The sequence below is a fragment of the Mirounga leonina genome, unplaced genomic scaffold (genome assembly GCF_011800145.1).
Source record: "Mirounga leonina isolate KUSES-001 unplaced genomic scaffold, KU_Mleo_1.0 Mir_125, whole genome shotgun sequence".
Classification (NCBI taxonomy): Eukaryota; Metazoa; Chordata; class Mammalia; order Carnivora; family Phocidae; genus Mirounga; species Mirounga leonina.
In genome coordinates this window covers 78,350,834-78,374,462 of record NW_023270305.1, presented here as the reverse complement: position 1 = coordinate 78,374,462, position 23,629 = coordinate 78,350,834, and the positions used below count along the sequence as shown (strand labels likewise).

At 36.6% G+C, this 23,629-nt stretch overlaps 1 protein-coding gene across 1 annotated transcript in view; it reads right to left on the bottom strand.

Moving 5' to 3' along the window:
• Nucleotides 1-9,305: 9,305 nt before the first annotated feature.
• Nucleotides 9,306-23,629, bottom strand: part of SLC5A7 (solute carrier family 5 member 7) — a 23,255-nt gene continuing 8,931 nt past the window's right edge. Inside the window, exons 4-8 of the mRNA XM_035001942.1 lie at nucleotides 21,235-21,383; nucleotides 18,302-18,445; nucleotides 14,492-14,645; nucleotides 10,962-11,179; nucleotides 9,306-9,932 (exon numbers count right to left, since the gene is read on the bottom strand). Of these exons, the coding sequence (XP_034857833.1) occupies nucleotides 9,306-9,932; nucleotides 10,962-11,179; nucleotides 14,492-14,645; nucleotides 18,302-18,445; nucleotides 21,235-21,383 (1,292 nt within the window). The remainder of the gene's footprint in view (nucleotides 9,933-10,961; nucleotides 11,180-14,491; nucleotides 14,646-18,301; nucleotides 18,446-21,234; nucleotides 21,384-23,629) is intronic.

The window sequence follows — 23,629 nt, the reverse complement described above, 5'->3', positions numbered from 1 at the left end:
CGTCCAAGTACAGAGTAAAGATATAGGCCTCAGGAAGACCAAAAAAAAAAAAAAAAAAGAAAGAAAGAAAAAAAAAAGGCTGAATCTTTCTCCATGAGGAAGAAAAAGCAGGAAAGAGTCAGAGAGAGAACATGGCCAGAAATTTTGGGAGAGAAAGACAGAGAAGGGACAATAGGGTAGGACCGGGCACAGTGGGATTTTGAAGACTTATGTGGATAACTTTTGACTTCATGTGGAGTGGTGGAATTTTCCTTTGTCACCTCTTCAAGATGGAAAATTATATGAAAGTATATTAGACTTGAATTTGTATTTGCTGTGAATGGAACAAAGACTTCTCTTTCTGAGTTGCTATCTTATAGTTCATCACTTTTCTACCACCTTAGCTATATTTTTTTCCATGAGGACAAAAGGTGACAGGAGTTTACTATATAGGTCAGATTATTTGTTGCTGTCCATATAGCATCATCTGTAACTATTTGAGTGGCAAGAGTGCGACTCTTCTGTTACATTTTTTAATCAAAATTGTGGGTAGGGAGGTTAATTTGCACTTTGTGGTATAGACAAAGTTTTTGTTTCAAGTTTAAGGGAAATGCAGACTTTGTTCAATAAAATGAATACATGCTAAATAGTAGGAACTTTGTGATATTTGGGTCAGCTGACTCAGGAGTTGGTGAGTATCCTTCACCAGTATGTTCCAAGGGGGACTGAAGGACCACTTGGAAGGAGGAAGTAGGCAAACATTACTTAGAGGTCCAGAAATTTTAATCGACTCTTTCAAGATTCCAGTGGATTTCTTTTCCTGGTAAAACTTGGAAAAGGAAAGCAAATGGAACCAACTACAGACCTACCATGGCACCTGCTTCCAGGGCCATGACTAACACTCATTGTCTCCCTTTTCTGCTAGACATCTTAAATTTCCTCTCTAACAAGACTGCTAGTGGTGACTCATGCAAACTTCATCCCTGAGGGGTCTAAGGGTGGGGCACCATGTCCCTTTTCAGGCATATTTGCCAAACTTGTCCATTTTTATTCTCTCAAGTAAGCAAGAGAATACCAAAAGGCATAGAGCAATCGCTTGGATGCTAAATGTATTCCTCCCTGGTCTCACTGGGTAAAAGCAGTTCTAGTTCTCTCTCACGATCAGCATCAATATCCCCATTAAAGTGGTAACTTTTCTTCTTGCCTTCTAGAGCCTTGGTAAATGAGCTCAAAATGCCCAGGTGACGGTGGTAGCTTTTTTTTTTTTTTTAATTTTATTTTATTATGTTATGTTAGTCACCATACAACAGTGGTAGCTTTTAATGCAATGAGATTCTTGCTGATTTCATTGGCAGAAGTGATCCCCTTTTGGGGTCAGGATTTCCAACTATGCAGAGCTCAGAGCTATAGGGATAGGTAGCACAAATTCCCCATTGGGTTACTAGGGGTGTTGGTTAGTAGGGTCAGTTCTGTTTCCCCATTCTTTGGTCCCAGACACATTTATTTTTCCTACTGAGCACACAGCCTCAGGTAAAGTTCTTTAATCCAAGGTGTACACTGCATCCTAGAAGATGGCACTATATTATCATAAAGTCTTTCCTCTGAAGCAGTGTTTCAGTTGTACCTTCAGAAGGTTGTTACACTCTGACAGGCAGGCAGCTTCTAGGTCATATGTTGTAGAACACAACCAAAGAATCCCATGGACATAGGCCTACTTGCATACCTCCTTTGCTATAAAGTAAGTCCCTTGGTTTGATGTGAGGTTATAAGGGATCCTGTGTTGGAGGAACAACAGTCTACAACTCTTAGATGGAGATGTTGTCAAGAAAGTCAGCCCATTCCCAGAAAAAAAAATATATATGTATTCTATTCTTGTCAGAATTAATTGCTTACTCTTCCAGAGTGGAAGAAACCCAATGAAATCAACTTGCCATCATGTGGTCTGTTGGTTTCCTCAAGGAATGATGTCACATCAAAACTCTGTTAGTCTCTGTTCCTGGTAGACTGGACACTTGGGCAGTGGTATCTAGATCAACTTGGTAAAAAGGAGCCTGTGTTGCCAGTCTCATCTATAGCCCCTATCCATGCCACCATAGCCACTTATTCATGTGGTCACCATGTCAGCACTTAAGTGGCCGATGACAAGGACTGTCTTGTATACTTGGTTATTGGTGCCTCTTCCAGATGAGAAGCTTTTTGATAGGAGCACTTGCCTGAGGTACAGGATTTCTGGCAAAGACCCCTGGAGAAGGTGTGAACTCATTACTAGGATGGCCTTAGAAACATGAAAATGTTTTGGCCTTGCTCAGTGAAATTGAAATACCAGAACTGCCATATTAAATAGTAGAGGAAAGGATTAAAACATTCTGGGAAGTGGGCTTACTGGAGTAGAGTATAATACACAGTAGTGTTGGAAATTCAGTGGTGCTTTCCTTTGTAGGCCAAAGCAGACGGTAGCAGGGTTCGTTGATAGCAGTCAGAATCATAAGAGATAGGACCACAAAACAGTAGAGTCCTTGGGGTGCCTGGGTGGCTCAGTCAGTTAAGCATCTGCCTTTGGCTCAGGTCATGATCCCAGCGTCCTGAGATCAAGCCCCACATTGGGCTCCCTACTCAGTGGTGAGTCTCCTTCCCCCCCCCTTCCTCTGTGATCTCTCTCATTCTCACTCTCTCTCAAATAAATAAATAAAAATCTTAAAAACAAAACAAAACAAAACAGTAGAGTCCAAATGGAGGTACTCAATTATCAGGAGGCAGGAGACACAATTATTGTAATAGGCAACAAGATTGGGTGGTCATTAAGGATACCTCATTCATAAAAATTATGGCAATGGTATATGGCACACAGTGTTCCTGAACAGTGAATACTCTACAGATGAGAGATGAAGAAAATTATTTTTCTTTGCTTATAGAGGCGAGGAATGCAGCTGTCTCCTTGGAAGGATAATGGGCATGGGTCCTAATTCCAACCCTTTTAGTATTTAAAATCTCTCCAAAATTCAGAAAAACTCAAAATTTGGCTTTTATGACCTAGAGATTCTTCCAAGTTCTGAGCTTCATTTCTCTTGAAATGTAAATATATAGTAAGAAAACACTCCAGTCTTCCTGACATCCTTGGGTGTAATCCAGAGCCCTACTGTGGTTATTCATTTGGTATAGGAGAAGTCTTCTTATACTTTGGGTCAGAACAATTAACTAGAAAAATGGCCTCGGAGCTAATGCTCATGGTATTTAGAGTTGCAGAATGTTTGGGCTCTCACAGGAACACTGATAGAAGGGAAGTCTTATTCCCATTGTTCAATGCAGTTGTGTCAGATGTACAGATTTGCATAACCACTGCCACAATCAAGTTACAGAACAGGTCCATCACCACAATTTTCGCTTGCCATTTCCATAATGCTTCAGTTCACAGCAAATAAGGAATTTGAGATCCAGGAAATCTGATAATTTGAATAGTTCCAGGATAAGTAATGAAAGTATGTTTGGACTGATGTGGAGGAGAGATGTAGACTCATGTAGTTGTCAAATTCCAAGTCAGAGAGATCTCTAAAGATCATCGTTTATAGAAAATTACTTGGCACCAAGAAAGGTCAATTAGCTTATCTAAGATTAAACCATGAATGAAGGGTAACATCTCCTAACTCCTTGTTCAATTGGGGATGAAAGTAAGAAAGTAATAGGTCAGCAACATGAAGGTAAGAAAATAAGAGGTCAGCAACATGAATTTTGAAAACTGGTTTCACTTCAGGCTTTATTGTTTAAAATTCTCTACATTTTTTTCTTAAATTAGAAGGTAGAGTGAGCTAAAATTAATTTTAAGGCTTTTTCCTAACCATCTTTCTAAAAACAGTGATCTCAGAATTGTTTTGTAGATAATAGGCATAAAAACAATAGAAGACAGAATCAAATATGCATAAGGCTAAATAGATAGATGGTTTTTATTTTATATTATGTTTTAAAATCTTTAGTAGGAACTGGTTTACTGGAGCTTTATTGTTCTCTCTGAAAAATGAAATGTGGAAAATACTTACTAAACATAGTGTTATTTAATAGAAATTTTATTCTAAAAACTAAAATGAGGTGAAAAGCAAGTTGTTATGAAATGGAAGCCTATGTGGGTTAGATTTTTTCTGAAGGCTAAATGTCAGCTCAACGCTGAGTAACAGAAAATAGATCATGTGGCATCCATTGTATCTATTCATGCTCTGTGAACACAAACAAACATGGTTGGAGCTGCAATTGCTTTGCATGCGTTCAATCCAGAGTGCTCCCTGCACTTAAGTCATAATTTATATTTTATGCCCATGGCCATCTGTGCTCAGGACATCTTAACCTATATAGAATAATATGGTTTGCAATGCTTTCGTGATCTGATACCTCTAAATTTCATGTTAATTTCTATTGGTGTCCATCAGCACATTTCCACTCCCACCCCCAACATAAACATTTATGAGCTTTGAAGGCCAGCTTCGAGTGGTTTTCAAAAAACGAAATTTGCTTTTTCAATCTCCTATCATTTTTTTTTACCTTTAAAAATTGATTGAGTCATGTGATGCTTTTACACGGGATGATCAAAAATACACAAAACAGCCAAACTAAAGAAACTTTTGATTGACTTTTCCAAACCTACAAATGGCCCATAGGCTTTCCATTTCTTACTCCAAGCACAAAGTATTCTTGGTGGTGGTATTGCCCGAAAATTCCCACACAAATAATGAGATAAGCTTTCCCATAGACTTCATCACTCCTTGTTAAGTTCATATTCATGCACGGACCACAACTGGGGTGCATGCAGAGCTGCATTAAAATTCTGTTACATTAGGTCCTTGAAAAACCAAATAAAGCAAATTTAACCTACATGTCAATGTACTTTAAAACATGTCTCTTCTTTCTTCACCCCTAATTTAGAATCCAGGCTTAAAACTAGTTGAATATGACAAGATTCACAGGCAAAATAACTTCCCAAATCGCTAGATGTGTTTTGTCCAATTCTCCCAGTTGGAGAGCCATGTTTATAGTTCCATATACACTTGTTAAGTGTGTTCTATCTACCACATACCCTTTAAGGTATCATATAGTTTCAGCCTAGTAACAGACAAATGCAATTCTCATTTGGGAAACTGAGGCCCTAGAGGTTAAATGCCTTGACTGAGATTTTGACCGTTGAGATCCTCAGTCTGAGGCAGAGCGGCTGTTTGAAGCCGTATGTGTCTTACTCTGCATTTCCTTTCTTACCTACTGTTATGCTACAACCAGGCCAGAGGCCGGTGAGTCCGAGTCATTCTTGTGCTGTGGCTCACTCACTCTAACTGTGTTTTGCAGCACCATCAGGAGGCCATTTTCAGTTGTTCCTTTCATTAATATCCACTACTCTATCATTATTAGCCTTTTGGTTTTATCTGGTTTATGTTTTTAACTACTCCTAGTTCAAAAATTCATAAACCAACACAGCATTTTGACTTCAAAATACATAAGGTGGTGCTTATTTTAAATAGATAACCATAGCTTTCCAACCAAAAACCAAAACAAAACTACCATATACTTCTTGATTATAAAGAACTTAAATACTAGGAGATGGCTGTTTTTACTGTTTTGGGGTTCTTCTTTGGGTGATTGGATAAAATATAAAGAAGTAATCATTTATCATCATCTTGTAACTCTTTGGACCTCTCTCAGAATATCTGCCTTAGAGGAGAATGTTAGTGATCATATTAAACTCTCTTAATACTAGGGTTAAAATGAAGAAAGCATACACAGGCTCCAATACACATTGTCTTTTCTAGCTCCTAATAATTTCCCCTGTGGTATAGATTTCTGATAAAGCAAAATACAGGCTCTTCAGAAATGTGTCCACGATGACAGACAAACTGGTATATTTCTTCCTGTAACTACTTATTCTTTCCTTCATTCATCCTTAAGCTCATTCTAGGCCCCTCCTCTCTATAGATCCAAAGGCACAAATGTTTATGATGAAGGTGTAAGAGGCCAAAGTTCTTCTGAGGATATATATAATTACACTTTTCAAGACACTTGGAGAGAGTAAGAGATATAAAGTACATACTTAGAGCATAATGAGGACAGTTCCTCACTTAGTGATTGGTTGTGTATCCTAGATCAATAATTATCAGACACCTATTTGGTTTTTAAGATGCAGCTATCTTGATATGAATGGAATAGATATTCTGTCTACTGATTTGTTTGGCTCAAAGAAAGGCCTGTGTGCAGTGGCAGAACTTCTTTTCCAGGAACAATAATTCATATTTTTTGAGATATGACATCATATATTGCCCTAAGATTTATGCAAGGTGCAATATTTCCATTTTATATTTTTATATGTTCCAGCAGTGAGATGGTTTATTTCAATTCCATTGCATAGTTGTATCCAAGCACCACTTATATTTGTTTTAAGGGAGGGCCCCAAAAAGCCAAACCTAGACAATGATCTCCTGAATTGCACCAGCACAGTTTAATACAATACCATTACATTGAAAACATTTACATGTATAGTTGCAAATCTACTTATTTTAAGCATAGTTTATATAATATCTTGACAGACAAAAATATATGTTTAGAACCATTATATGTTTCTGTCTGTTCAGTAGCAAACTTACAATAAATTATACATTATGCCGGAGTAAATTTTCTCAAAGACTAAAAAGAAAAAGTCACACTTTATGTTTAAAATACAATGCCAATTCATTATTTCCAAATAAAAAAGCTAATAGCCATTACATTAGATTCACTTATTACAAGCTTACATTCATTTGACATTCACATAAAATTCATTACTTTTAACAGTAGCAACAAAGTTGAATTTTACACTGAGTGTTTGAAAGCTTGTTGACTTTTCAGTCCAGCTACAAGCTTGATGTTTTGGAAAATATGTGTGGGGGAAAAAAAAGCACATTAAAATTACCCAAAAACCATGTTATCATGTTACAATTATTGTAGAAGTATGAAAATAAAATATGTGTTTTATCCTAATACCTAGTTTTTAATATTTTGGACAAGGTAAACCCTTCCCCCCTTATCTTTCTATTATTACAAAATGAATGGAATGGAAGAAATTTTCACTGTTAATATTTATTCTATTTCACTGGATTTAAATATGGTTATTGCACATATCTGAACATATTTGGACAACTGCTGCCCAGTAAAATAGTAAATTATAATATCTTCAAAGAGCCTAAATCTCTGTTATATTTTATATGGGCGATATCGTCTATGGAAGCTGGCGCCTAAATAGGTTGAAACAAAAATTCAGGGTGATGGGGTGCATAAAAATAATTATTCAGGTAGCGTGCTGCAGAGCATGGAACATCTGAAGGAGCAGATGTACCAGGAACTGCGGTCCCCAACAATTAATCACTTTTCCATGCCAAATGTTTCCATCATTGTACTTTGTCCTTCGTGAGCTTCCTGCCCTGGGTTCTTTTCTCCATCCATGTCTGAGAATCTTGGGATTCCCACACCTACCGGTTCCAAAAATGTGCTCCTTCCAAGTACTCCACTGGGTACTAGGCATAAAGAAGATTCTGAGCAAATAGATGAGTGAAAAGAATTCTCTTTTCATTTAAGTATAGATGATGGTCTATAAAGATTTTGAACACAACATCATATTCTCCATCAAGTTTTGATAAAGCATTAAAATATGGGACATCACAACATATAAAATTATTTAATTCATATTTAAAAAATTACCCTGTGAATTTAATTCATGTATAATAATAATAAATAGATGCATTAGTTGATGCTTTTAGATAATTAAAAATTTTTTAAAAAAGGAATTCTAGCTTCCTCAACACAACTTTTATACTTAATGTTGAACACTGAATTAACTTCATTTTGTCTGTGAATTGCAAAACAAATGTTTTTGGACAATGTGCTTTAGTTTAAATAAGTCATGTTGACTTTCCTTATTGGATCAAATGCTCAGATAATTTTTTAGCTCATCAATTCACTCTGTTTTTGTAGACACAGCTATGGTTATTTCTATAATGTGACTACTGGGAAAGCATTTAAAATTCTAAAATCATATAAACCATTGCATATTTATATACACATATGTATTTTTTAACTCCAGAAAAGGAGTAAAATAATATTTAATGACCAACCTCATGAAAGTTATGTGGACACCAACTGTTAAAATTGATGGCTTTTTCCCTTTGGGACTTATTTTTACTTTCTGCTTTCTTCTGCATTTTAAAATTCACTATCTACTCTCTGTAGTGGTGATTTGTCTAGTACCTAAGACTGGTTTTTGCAAAAAGTGCCACAGAGTCACTCTCTTGACACTAAATCATCCTCATAAATGAATGAATGTCCAAAATTGAGAGGGTTTTGTTTTTCTAGTTTTATCAAGAGGTGCTGTTCGTCTCTCATTAACCTTAACTGGCGCTACACTGGTACCTCACCTTATATATGGCTCAATTTCACTTCCAATACCAATTTAGATAGGAAGCCAAGACATTACTTCTTTTATCATGAAGCAAAACTATATAAACTTCAGATGAAAGTGAAAACCCACTCTTCTTCCTGTCACTTTCTGCTTAATGGCCTTCTTGATTTATTGCTTTAAGGTTGCCTAATAGTCATGACTTCCATCCTCCAGGTATGTGTCTCAATGCATATGGTAGCTATTAGACACACTCAAAGGAACCAGTGCTCCTCTACAAAGATGGATTCTGCTTTCCTATTACCTTGTACCTAAAGAAATGACACAACATGATATTTTGTGTGTGTTTGCTTTGTCTGCGCTCAGAATAATACGTGCCACTACAAAAAGAGAAACGAAATGCATATTCAGTAAATGTTCTAATTAAGAACATGAAAGAAGGGATTAATTATCACATCAGGACAATCAGTGGTTAATTTGTTGCACCATTCATTGGAGTGATGGCAAGTTCCTCTCCTGCTTCACTGCGACTGTAAACTAGACCCACTAGTGCATTAACAGACAAGGTCTGGATCAAGTCCACCTAATTTCCTTGGCTCTTTCGTTTTGTATCTACTTCTTTTTTTCAGAATAAATACTCTGTTTGGCCCTCTGTTCTTTGAGTGGGTCTTAATTCAATTTTGAATACTTAACAAAACTAACTAGAGTCAGAATCAAATGAGGATGAGAAATACCGATGAGAAAGCAAGCTGTTGCTTTCACAGATGCTTCCTTCTAGCTTGGCTTGCACTTTTGCAATTGCACTTCTATATGGATTTTTGTCTTCCTGAATGCTGTTTGTTTTTAAAGTATATTTTTTATATGCTGCAACCCAGATTAGCCTGCCGTGGTGCTCTGTTTGTGAAAGCAATATTTTATTTGGATGGGGTCATTATGAGTTATCTTCAATCCCAGACCCTTCTGGGCTGGAGTCGATGTTGACGAAGGCCTCCTTATTGGTGAAAGTGGTGCTGAGAGTTAGGCTCTGTCGGGGCTTCACAGGTGCAAGTTCATCCAACTTAATGTTTTCATTTTTGACCAGAATTGTCTTATCCATGTTTTCTTCACTGTGCCTTGCGACAACAGCATCAAACACATCTAATTTGGGCGGCAAGGTTCCACTTTCAAATAGGTATTTGGCTAGATAGGAGATGCAAATGTTGGATAAGAACGAGGTCACCATGGCAAGGGTTTTAAATGGGAATCTCTGATTATATATGCCATTCTTATCAGAGTAATAACCAGGGTAAAAGATCAAGGGCTGCAGGTACAGATATGGCTCCCCGCCAGTTATTCTCAGGAAAAGGCCAGACACATAACCTGTCACAGCCCCATATGTGTTGGTTCCCTTGACGAAGAGCACACAAAGCAGCTGGGGGAAGATGATGATGTAAACGAGGTCTGAGCTGAGGTACCAGAGCCCGTACACGGTCTTCGTTAGTAAGGCCATGGCTGTGGCGGAAGCTCCAAACACAAATATGGTGATTCGCATGACCCAGATGATTTCCTTGTCTGATGCCTGCAAAAATTGCCACAGTAACAGCTTTTCACACAGTGCACTGGCTCATTTAGGTGAAGAATGAGATGCATCTCTGTGCTTTAAAGCTGGTGTAAACAATTCCCCTGGTTCATATAGTTCAATGCGGCCAAAATCACCTAAACCACATCGTGGGGAGCAAGCCGTCCAGGTGGCCTCCCTGGTTTCTGTGTGCCACGTGCAGAAGCACAGGCAGCTACAACTTTCGCTGAATGCGCAGGGCAGAGGAGAGATGAACTAACATGCTGTCATAGGGGAATAATAATGCAAGAAAGGATTTCATATATTTTACATAAGGAATTAAGGACAATTAAGGAATAATTCCTATGTGGCTGTGAGGAGGTATGGCCCACCCTTGCTTGCTGTCTCCTGGGAGTCCTATCATCTTTAAGTCCAGCCACCTTAAAAACAAGTGGAACAATTTTGTTCACTATGACCTAGAAAAACTAGAGAAAGACAAAACCTTAGTGAAGGAAGAAGGTGAATAGGGGCTATTGACTCCTCAGTGACACAACAGTGCTGTTCTGCACCTACTTGATTCAATAAGGTCAATCACACTGAAAGGCAATTTTCTTACCAATATAGACTTGGGAGTTCAAGCGAAGAGTGGGACAGATGCTACACAAATGCCCAGGAAATAACTTACTCACTATGCTCTGCTTCAAGTTTCTTATCATACTTGATTAAACTCAAAGTTTTTCGATGTTTTAGGTTTCATGACTCTTTCATTAGAAAGACAAGAAATATAAATTATAGCAATATGACTGTACCTCTCGAAAAATGCTAGTGTTGATTTGGTCCCTTCCATACCAACATAAATGATAACATGCATTAAAAATGTTTATGTACCGCTTAAAAAAAATTCAGCATTATTTAATCTTGTGTGCTTAGTCAAACTAGAGTCTGATTTTAATACAGGATATTAATAAATATATAATACTACAGACACAATAAATACAATGACGACAACAACAACAATAATAACGTTACATTTGGAAAAACCATTCTTACATTTTGTCTGAATGAAAGCTGGTAGATGTTCCGGGCAAACATGGAACTTGCTGACAAGATCGAAGAATCTGCTGATGACATAACAGCAGCAGAAACTGCACCAAGGCCAAAGAAAGAAATGTACACAGGGCAGAGATACTTCAGAACAATGGGTAAGATCATGTCCGCTTCATTTTTGTCCTTGGGACCTAGAGGACCGTATGAAGTCTGGTTCCAGTCTGTTGAATAGAAAAAACACATATAAAAACAACCAAAGAACCATATGTTCTTTATCCATCTGGGGGTCATCCTATTTACTAGGAGCTTTTGAAATAAATTCAGAATGTATGAATAAGTCTAACTAAAGGAGAAGTCTATAATTCGGCCTAGAAATCTAACTAGGTATGTTGGTCTGAGTAGGTGGGAAGTCCATTGTCTTATATACAATTCTGGCTTCTAATGGGTTTTGGTTACACTTAGCCTTATTCATAAGACCTGTTTATCTATCTATCTATCTATCTATCTATCTATCTATCTATCTATCATCTAACAATCATCAATCATCTATTTACTTACTTACCTATTACCTATTTCTATTCTGTAATTATGACATCAAATTGTACAGAATCATAGAAAACAAATGTTATAAAACAAAAGCATAGAGTATTTCTTCAGCCAGTCGGAGATGTGAGAAGACACTTAGTGTTTCAGTGCTCAGTCCTCAGTCAGACATTCATTAATGTATAGACGATAGTGGAGCTATTCTCACCCATCCTCTTCCTGTATATAAACTTGGTTTTTGGAGCTCCCTCAACATTATTTTTCTCCCAACTAAATTCCTTCTTGCATTGGATTCTACCTCTTGGAAACTGGAGGCATGATACGTAAAAGAAAGTCCTTGCTTTATTGAGTAGAAAGTGCAGGTATAAGCCTGCACTTCAGGAGGATTTTGGACTTTGTGTAAAAGGACTCAAAACATAAAAGATAAAAAGAGTCTCAAGGAAGCAGGAGGGCATGGGCACCAGAGATCCACAGGCAACTGTTTGCAGCACATCTCTGGCTAAGTCTGTGGGCCAGGCTGTTAAAAGCAATGAGCCAGTTTGACAGTTGTGAGAATAAGGAAGAAATGGGCAGAGAAGGGCAAGTGCTTGATTTTGTTAAAGCAAGAAGTAAAAAGAAGAATCATCATTGGATTAATTCAGTGGTTCGCAAACCTTAATGAACACTGGGATCTCTCAGGCATGCCTTTACAATGCAGAGTATCCTGAAAGATTCTGATTGCATAGGTCTGAATGATGATAATATTCAGCCCAAATCTGGGAATTCACCAAATTATAGTTAGTGCAATAGATTAACCTTTGGAGTAAAATTTCATTACAGAGTATTACCAATTTTTTTATCTCACAAAATAACACTGTGAAGCTGATTTAGAAAAACTACATTCATAAATTATACAACCACACATTTTCATATAATAAGTAATATATGTAAGTGTCTGAAAATGTTTTTTAAAACCACAAAGCCAAGTAAGCAACATGCAGTTTCTTCAAATATATAAACGGTTTTTTGAAAAAAAAAATAGGCAAATGTGCTTTCAAGTTTTAAAATTTGAAACTTAGAAATTATATCTGATATTGATACTATGAAGAAAATAAGACACTGTATTTTTTATGTCAGAAAGTTTGTCTTTTTCATCATAATTGAAGGAATTGCATGATCAATTAAACACTGTCAGCATTATTTTCCAAAATTTTCCATTAATTTTTTAAATGCAGCCAAAAACCTGAAAGTTTTGATTTATACAAACCTCCATTAATGGTCTAAGACTCACCAACATTAATACTATTCTTCTTCAACAGAATCTGAGATAAGCCACTAGTAAAATAGGCTATAAGATTATTTAGATTTTATGATGAGTTGGTCTGCTGAACTGTAGAATTCATAGAAGGAATTATATCTTCGAATTGATTTTAGAAAATGGCTATTAAGGCTTTATTGTAAAGGGTACAAAAATACCTTGTGCACCATGCAAGATGGAGACAATCATGGTGAAAACAAACAAAAAAATAAGTTTATCTTTGAATATATAGTTCTTTACTGTTTAGTTATACTATCATGTACTGAAGAATACAATGGAATCTTTAAATGTACATTAGCATAGCTCCTTTTTTATTTGCTGAACTTCTATGGCATAATTCCAGGACCAAATAGGAATGGTTTCCCTTGAATCCTATCACTGTTTTCTTCCCCCATTTTCCACTATAGTTGTTCAAAGATATGCTTTGTTGAAGCCAATTTTATAGCATTCATTGAGACGTTATGGTACCAGAAATAACAACCAAGAATGTGTACCTAATCCAAGAACAAAATAGAGTTTACATTGGCTTTTTTAGTCTGCTGTCCTACAACACACACACACATACACACACGCACGCACAAGCGTGAGTACACGGCCAGATCTGTTTTTTGATTGTGACAGAAATGCTATTTTTTATTCAAAGGCACACAATCACCTTTGTCAGTCATCTTTTTAAGTGCTTGTTTATGCTATGGATGAACAACTGGAATGGAGAATGTACACTATGAGCCATGGCTGCTCTTGTAAAAGTTACATAACCCAATAAGTAGCTCTACTAATTGAAAATCAAAATAGCCATTGGGGTATCACTTGTATCATCCTTACAAAACACAGTGGAGTGAAAGGTAAACTTCTTTAGTCTGTTTTAATGATTTCTACCTACAGGACTTCTTTGAATTTGGGTTACTGTGATGTATTTTCATGAATGCTCTTGGAAGCTATATAGCATAGATATGTAAGTTTCAGGAAAAATTAACAATTTCAATTAAATTAATTGTGAGATTTTAAAAATGTCTTAGATAGAGGCTAACTAGGAGACAAGCATCTCATTATGCTCTTTTTACCAATTTTGAGTAAGTTATTCTCTAAGTCTCAGTACCTTAAGTTTACCTTTACCTGCACATCTATTGATTTATTTCTCCAAGAAAGAAAACTTTTAATTAACAAACTATTAAGAATGTAAAGCAGGAATCTCCAGTTCAAAGTGGTCCTTAGGTGTCAGTTAAATTTCTAAACCAGTAGCTTTCAACTCAGACCGACTTTACCAACCAAGGGGCTTTAAAAACACCAGTCTCTGGATCCATCTTAGATTATTAAAGTAAAATCCCTGTGGGGTAAGATAGAAATAGGTTTTTTTAAAGCATCTCTTCTCCTCCCCAGATGATGTCAATGTGCACCTTGACTGAGAACCACTGCTGACAGGATTACATATACACAATTCTTAAGTATACCAACATGGGGGGGTATGCTCACATATATTTTATTAGTGGTGAGAGCAATCAAAAACTGTTTGGAGGCACTGGGCTATAATACAATTATTTGAATGCTATAATAAAAGTCTATATGAATATGATGAGAAACAATCAACTAAGTGGGGGTAAGAGGGCAAGTGGGGGAGGGAGGGCAGTGGGTGGTAATTAGTCACTTCAGTGAAGCCTCAGTGGGTCAATTAGTGAAGTGGCAAGAGATATACCTGTTGATGCTCCAATGGCCCCAATGAGTATGGCTGGTAGAGCCATCACCAGGCACCCAAAAGCTGCCAGGAAAGACAACACTTGAGCATAGGTGGCTGAGGATGAAGAGAGGACCCTCTGGAAGTAGGCTTGCCATGGGATTCCACCCAGCATCTGCATGGAAACAACAAGGACTCAGAATGAATTGGAGGCAAACAACATCTATTAGGTATTTTTAAGTAAGATTTTTTTTTTTTTACAGTCACATTCACAATAGTCAAATGTATGGTTCTGATGTGCCATAAAGAGTCCTACATGACAAACATCTCAATTGTGATCATGTCATTGTCACGTCTTCAACTGTGCAGAATTTCCTCAAGTTTTTTTCCTTCATCATTACATAGCCCAACCTTTTCTATTCTTTAATTTACCTATTTCAAACTGCATTACAACTATCCAGAAGCCTTCAACCTGTTTTCGTCTGGAGGTTTTAACCATCACAAAATTGTCTCAAAAAATTAAGATTCTGAAAGGAGGAATTTTAATTTGAATCAATAAAACCCAATAAATATTTCTGAACCAGGTAATAGGATGGTAGTGAGGGGAATGGTTTCTTGCTCTGGAGAAACCTGTTCATATCGGAGAGTCAATGCAACACACTGTTTTCCAAAGCGGGGTGTACAGAGTGCTCAAGATAATATAGACAATAGCATCAAATAAAATATTAGAATTTCTATTTATACTCTTTTTTACCTCATACTTATATGTTACATTCTTTTTATTAAATGATTATATAATGTATTAGTACACTATGTATAAGTAATTCATAACTACATATATCTACATTGGGAGTGTGCTTACAATTCTTACTGAAGATATGCATTCATAAGCATTTTGGAGACAGTGAACTATAATGTAATTTGTAGCCTGCTATAAGGAGGTATGCATGGGAAAAAAATGAGAAAATTAATTATTCAGGAGTAACGGAGGAGGGAAAGTGGGATGAAGGACAACTGCATGGTAATCAGGAAACCCTACAGAATTGCATGGAGTCAGTCCTTAAGCATTGAGAGGGTGTCACTATATAGAGATGGAGAGAGAAGAGAGCCCCTGGCAGAGAATTCAGTGTGAAAAAGGAAGAAAGAAAAAAGAACAATGAAACAGCTCTGAGACCACTGTGTCTTTGGCTTGATTAAAGGTTAGGGTGTGTGGGAGTGGCTAAAGAGGAGTCTGGGGAATACCTTCCCCATGATTACTGCCATGGGTCTCTGACTTGCATACAGTCGGTGTTCAATAAATATTTATCATATGAATGAGTGAACTGATGAATGAATTTTCCATATTACAATGTACTGAAGTTGTTTCTTTAATTGCCTGTCTCTCTCACTGGGCTCTAAATTCTGGGATGTCTTGTTTATCAACTCTCACCTCTGTGTTAATCAGAGTGCTTGTTACATATCGATTCCAGGATAATCTCTTCCGTATAAAAGCTATACATGTTCAAAATTAAAAAAAAAAAGTAAAAAAAGAAATTCTAAAATTCATAATCCATGCCTCAAGTCTGTATTCTTCCAAAACTTTTCCTTTGGTTTGCAACCTGTTAATCAATACAGATCTTCCTTGACTTATAATGAGGTTACATCCCAATAAACCCATCATAAGTTGAAAATATCTGAAGTCAAAATAAAAAATGCATTTAATACACCTAACCTAGTGAACATCATAGTTCAATCTAGCTTACCTTAAACATGGTCAGAACACTGACATTAGCCTATAGTTGGGCAAGTCATCTAACACAAAGCCTACTTTATAATGAAGTGTTGAATACCTTATATAATTTATTGAATACTATACCAAAAATGAGAAGCAGCATGGTGTATGGATACAGAATGTTTGTCAGTGTATCCGTTGTTCACTCTCATGGCTGACTAGGAGCTGTGGCTGGCTGCCGCTGCCCAGCACAATGAGAGAGGATCATACCCCCTATTGCTAACCTGGGAAAAGACCAAAATTCAAACTAGGGTTTCTACTGAATGCTATCGCCTTCTCCCCACTGCAAAGTTGAAAACCTGTTAAGTCGAACCATTAAAAGTCAGGACTGTCAGAATATCATTAACATTTTCTATGCCAATGAATATTCATTAATAATTTCAACTCCTGTATGAATCGATACACCATAATTTACATGCCAATCTCTCTGGACATTTAGGTCATCAGAGCTTTGTAAGTAAGGTAAAATCTGACCTCCGCAGACAAACAGAAGGCCTGATGGCAAGGTGGAAGAAGGGTTTGGACAAGTGAGATGCGGGCGGGCCGCCACATGGAGACTGTGAAGGGCCACCACAATAGGCCAGCTGAGGAATGCTGTCAGCGAGCAGGTTCAGGGTGGGGCTGGGAGATCCGTGGAAGGTATCCAGAGCAGGACTCCACAAGTCACTTATGACAAGTGGAAGTTGAGAGAGACAGTTGGAAGATCAGAGACCCTTGGCAAAACATTTCGAGGCATACTTCTACAGTTCACTCATTCGTTCACTCAACATCTATCATTTCACTACCACTTATGTTACATTTTGAAGAATGAATATGACTTAGTCATATAATTTTGGGGGGATGGAAGAAACTTTAGCAGTCATTGGATATAATGCCTTATCTTGAAGATTAATAAATCTGAGGACTAAAGTGTAGTGTAGGAGAAATGATTTTAGGGTCTTGATGCTTTATTTCAATCCCTCATTCACACAATGGTGTGATTATCAACAGACTGTCTATCTGCTCTGAGTGCCATAATCTCCTCCATATAACCATAAATATACCTGCCATGCAGATATATTTTCACATACTTATAATATTTAACCCTTTCTCCATTCAATTCATAATTATAAACCATTCTAGAAAAATGTCAGCCAATACATTTCTTAACAATCTTTGGGAAAGAAGCCCTCCCCCCCACCCCTGGAAACAGCTTGTTTCCATGTTTTCCTGCCTTCTTACCAGGAATTTCTCTACTGGGACAGACACATCTACTTTTAGTGCTGAAATTTAGTAAAGTGCCACAAATACAAAGTGAAATCATAAAATATTGTGAACCCTCAAAAAGGGAAACAAAAATAATTTCCCCTTAATTTTGATATAAACATTAATCTATTTCTTATTTTGAAATTACAGTGTTTTACTTTTGTAAGTAACCTCTCCAGTTAGCAAAATCACAAAATCTGGCAGGTTCTTTTGGTTTTTCCCTCTTCCCTCAATCTGTGATCTGCCTTTATTTCTTCTGTGCCCTATGTCTCACTACCAACACCTTCATCCTGAAGTTCTGCAAATTCCTAAGCTGTCTCTGACTTCCCAGTGCTTCTTTCTTGGCATCTTTCCTGAATGACACCTCCTTTCCCAACTTCTGTCTGCACTAAAGGCCTTTTGGCAATAATTTACTTACTCAGTAATTAGAAACTGAATGGGTTACTTATTTCAGAAGAAGCTGGTTTTAATGCCTAATCCAAAATACAAATTAAAACTTTTAGATGGCTTGGCCTCAGACTGGGGAAGTCCCTGGGGGTAGAGCATGGTGTTCCTTACTTACAGCACGATAGAAATGTGGATACACCATACATCACCCTGTAGACATTCTCCCTTTAAGGCTTCACTCTCTCTCCACTTTGACACTAATCAGCTACCATAGTCAGTAAGTGGCTCCATCCTTCCAACAGGAAGTAGTCAGTGCAGAAATAGACATGAGCCAGTAGGTGATATTTACATATAAACCTTAAATCTGAAAAATGCACTTGATTTTAGGAAAAATGAAATTGCCTTCCTCAGGTAAGGGCATTACTTACCAACAGCAGAAAACTATCAAGCCAAGTATAGACTTCAAATGATTCAATGGACCCCAGCCAAGGCTTTTGGTATCTGGCATGCAGAGCAGTGTACCCAATGTCAGTAACTGAAGAATGCGACAGGGCGAAAGGGACGCTGATCCACTGCAACCAGAGAGGGACGTGACAGAGTTAAGCTATGGCTTTTGCCTGTCTCATATACACAAGGTTTAGCCATGTGTTTGTTTTCTCAGAGACTACATAGCTCAGTTGTTCTTCTTGTTCAGACAGAGAAGAACCTGGAATCACGTTCTCTGTGGGACACCATGAAATACTGATTTACAAAAGTTAGAGGAACATATTATCTATGCCTGTGCTTAATTATACCATGTCATATCAATTATAGGAGCAGTCAGCCAACCTTTGGGAAGAAAACATTGAATTTGAGAACATTATATCGATATATAAACTTTTAATGTTTTCCTTGAGTTAGAGAAAGATGTCCACTTCTTAAAGTGACAAGGAAAGATCTGATTGAGAACTTGTTGGGTGAGACAAAATTTCAAGGGTGAGCCCGGGGCTAATAAAAGAAGGAAGAGAATGGGGAGGCCGTCTAGGTGGAACAAGGCAAAGAGGAGAAAAACATACAGGGTGTGCACACAGATCTTCTGCATGACAAGGTGTGCTGGCATGGGAGTGGCTTAGGGAAACGGGAGAGATAAACATAAATATATGGCAAGAAATTTGAATTGCAAGCTAAGGGGTTTATATTTTGTTTTGTGGGCAACTGGAAGCTAGATGCATTTCTTCTGAGTTGTAAAAAGATTTTAGTAGATTTCTTCTGCATTTTAATATTATAGATGTGAACAGTGAGCTTAGGAGAAGGAGGAGTTAGGAAAAGCAGTAGGTGCACTGATATGACCCAGGTAAGGGCCTTAAGTAGAGCCATGATACTAGAAATGGAAAGACATTGGTACTGAAAAGAGTTCTGAAGGGAGACTGAGCAGCCCTTAGATTACAGTAGGAAGAAGTTAGAGAAAGAAAATGAACAGATGAACCTCAAATTTACAGTTGTGGAGCTCCAAGGATGGTGATAAAATCAACAGAACTGGAGAATTTGAGAGGAGATCGTTTAAGGTGTGAATTGATTCATTAATTATGTATGCATGTATAGCCATTTGAAGCTTGGAAAACAAACCAAGCTTGGCCTTTTACTCAGTCAAGTCAATAGGCTCTTAACTAGTAACCAAGACAACTAGATTCCTCATTAGTTTAGTTACATTTTGTAGCAGAAAACCACTCTAACATCTATCCCCACATATATTTGTCCTATCATCTTTATACTCGCATGCTTGATTTATGCTCCTGTGTATTTTAAGTTCTGATCTCATGAAAAGCAATGAGAAATTACATATATCATCAATAAATAGCTTCATCCCCTAGCATTGTCTTTCTTGGTATACCACGTGCATCAGCTAAGAGATCTGTCATTGCCAAACCAAACTTGCCTCCAAGTTCTGAACAGAGATTTATTTCTGGAAGTTTATGATGATACTAAGCAGAATTCTGAATTTCAGCACTGTTCACTTGCTTTTGACAATTTAAAAATAAGAAAGTAGGAGTCATTAAGCAAATTAAATTGAATTCAACTAAGATACTAGTGAATGAGATTCCATGAAATGCACATAGAGCTAATGGAAAAAGAGGAAATGTGATCATTGCTAGCATATGTAAATTTATGGCTAAACTGTAATTTTAGTTGTTGTCAGTTCTTTTAAAATGCTCCTCCCATTATTACAGATGCTAGGAAATAAAAAACAAAACAAAAATGAGTATGAGCTTCGACTTCATTTTTCATTCCTAAATGTCTAGCGTAAGCATTAAAATAGAGTGAAGAGCTTTTCATTCTGAGAAAAAGAAAGAAAAAAAAGGAGGCTCAAGGGTGCTTTAATCATCCATGGGAAGGGAGTCATGATGTGCAGCCTTAGCTGCTTCTTTCTGTGGTCTTTCTCCAAGGGCACTGGTCCTATAGGCTACACAGCTGAGATAACATACATGTGTATGAACCCACTACAGTGTCCAGCCTGGAGTACTCACACCATTTTCTTGGATATGTCTTACGTGTTGGATATTATTATATGTATAATAATGCAGTCTTCACATTTTAAAATGTTGAGTTTGCAAAGGCTCAACGTTGACTAAAATGTGTTCATAATACACAAAAGCACTTTTAATGTAATACCAATAATACATCTCATAATTATACAGTACCTTTTACTGAATAAAACACACATATATTACCTAATTTAGTTTAGGATTTATAAGCAATATATAATAAATATTTCTAGTATCTTATATAATTAAGCCTTTTCTCTGTTTTTAGACCACAAATAGTGATGATTAATATTGAAACCCACAGTTTTTCAAATGTTATAATTTCTGTCTTATAGCAGTCTTATGGATCACTTAAAACAATTACAGGGGAAGGTTAAGAGACCAATGCAGTGGGCGCCTGGGTGGCTCAGTAGGTTAAGCATCTGCCTTTGGCTCAAGTCATAATCCTTTAGTCCTTGAATCAAGCTCCACCTCAGGCTCCCTGCTCAGTTACATTTTAACTGTGAGTAAAGTGTGTTGCATTCAAACTCAAGGAAGAGCACACATAAGTTTCCATCAAACGTAGGCATGAAGGAAAGGAAGCCCTAGACCTTTCTAAGAATTAAACTGAGGGCATATTTTCTGTCAAAATCTAGCAAAATGATTACATTTTTTTGTCTAATTAATTCACTGAGAAATCTAAAATTTCAAATGGTACATGACTTACTATGTATTATTCATGATGGAAAATAACATTTCTATTAATTTTTGCTGAGTTCATATAAAATACCACATTACCTTTTAGAAAGAAGGAGAGGAAAGTAAAAGAAGAAAGAAAGTCTGTGAATGGCTCCACTTACCAGGCCTATGAAGATGCAGAAAAGCTGAACTACATCGGTGTAGGCCACAGAATAGAGACCACCCACCAGCGTGTACAGAGTGGCGATCAGTGCAGAGACGATGACAGAAGCTTGCACGTTGACGTTAATGATCACGCTGATGGTGGCTCCTGAAGAAAGCGGACAAGAGAATGCTGTTGTCAAGGTACTCAAATGGATTCCACTTTCTGTTCAAGGATATACTGAATGATCAGTGACAGCAGGTATTTTTCCCTGTGTCATGCGAAATATATTGGATGATAATAGTTAATGTAAGTTTTCATATAAAAATCTTAAAGTCTCTATAATTTGCATATGTATATACATATATATACTTATGTATATAAATACACATATGTTTAAAAATGTTCTTTCTTTCTGAAATTGATGCTTTGGTAACTTGTTTATGTGCAACACCCAAAATTCATGACATGACTTCTGAATTCCATGAAATACACTAAATTTAATACTACTATAAGAACTTGCAATAGTTTTTACTAGCTATATGCACTATATTTACTCAAATCCTCGAGATAAGCACAATCACCCAATTTCCATTTTGCATTAACTCTGACCCCTGCTAGCTTTTTAAATTTATTTTTATTCTTTTAAAGATTTATTTATTTATTTTTGAGAGAGAGAAATAGAGAGCAAGCAGGGGAAGGGGCAGAAGGAGAGAATATCCAAGCAGACTCCCACTGAGTGCAGAGCACAACTTGAGGTTCTATCTCATGACTCATGAGATCAGGACCTGAGCTGAAACCAAGAATTGGACACTTAACCAACTGAGCCACCCAGGTGCCTCCTCGCTAGCTTTTTTTAGATGACAGATGGTATAAAGTACCAATGTTTAAGATAATTTTGTAGAAGAAAATAATAAAATTGGTAAATTTTATTCCAGTCCCACTGCTAAGACACCAATGTGTTGAAGGACCCTAGATTTCAATATCATCCTTTTAAGTAATTTTCATTATCAGAGTTTTAAACCTGCCTTAGAAATAAAATTTATGTTTTTCTTATGTTATGACTTTGTTTATTTTGTTTGTTGGTGTCTATATTTCCAATAAGAATATTAGGGAATGGACAATTGGACCATTATGGTTCTTGGATTTCCAGTTCAGAATTCACTTGCTGTTTTACAAATCCTTTCCCCATTGTTCTCAAAAGTAATATAGTTTATATTTTATATTGTTAAACACAGCAATTATAGGAAAGTTAACATACACGGAACAAATCTGTGATTTTTTTATATCATTAATTGCAATCTTATGTTCTGCCACCACTCCTCAATTGCATGCTAACAGTGTATGCAACCTATCAGAGATGAAAATCCATTTTCTGAAGGAGCAGCATAAAATATTTTGATCTAAGATAAAAATATAAAATCTTTTTCAGGATTTTTTTTTCTTAGTGCTTTGGATTTGGTAACAAAATTATTTTCTTGAGTAAAGCCAATTAATAAAATGAAAATTCTGGTAAGGAATTGGAGGATGAAGACAAGGGAAGGTGGTCAATTATTTCAATTATTTATAAGTGACTTTGGATAATTGACTGAGTTATTGTTGTATAGATATTTAACAAGTTTTTTTTCCTGCAATTATTTACTTCATGTTGAAACTTTAGTTGCAATTCTTTGCCATTCTTCTTTTGGCCTGGTTTTCTTCTTTAATAACAACATTTCTAAGTCATATCTCATGAATTATGAAAAGTACAATTATTACCCTGCCTCTTTGGACTTCTGTTTAATTTTCTACCCATTAGTGAAAATTTTATTAATTCTACACCTCCAAAAGGTAGGGAGGGAGGTTGTATAGAAGAAAGATCACTGAACTAGGATTCTAAAGATTTAGATACTGGGAAATACTACCATTTGGTTGCATCTTAGAGGTTTTAAAGAAGTCACCCACTTTTCTATCACTATTAAGATTAGGATCAACTTTTTCTTAAAATATTTTCTTTTTTTTTAAAGATTTTATTTATTTATTTGACAGACAGAGACTCAGTGAGAAAGAGAATACAAGCAGGGGAAGTGGGAGAGGGAGAAGCAGGCTTCCCGCAGAGCAGGGAGCCTGATGCGGGGCTCAATCCCAGGACCTTGGGATCATGACCTGAGCCAAAGGCAGACGCTTAACAACTGAGCCACCCAGGCGCCCCTAAATTTTTTTCTAAATAATTTCATCATTTGTAGTGAATAAAATAAGTTATACTTCCAGATCTGCTATGAAATATTACTTTATTCATGCAGCCATAAAAATAAACATACTATAAATAAAATTATAAAAATTCACTGAATTTGAGCTGTGAGAAGTGTAAACATACATTTTTAAGATTTTATTTATTTATTTATTTATTTATTTATTTATTTATTTATTTATTT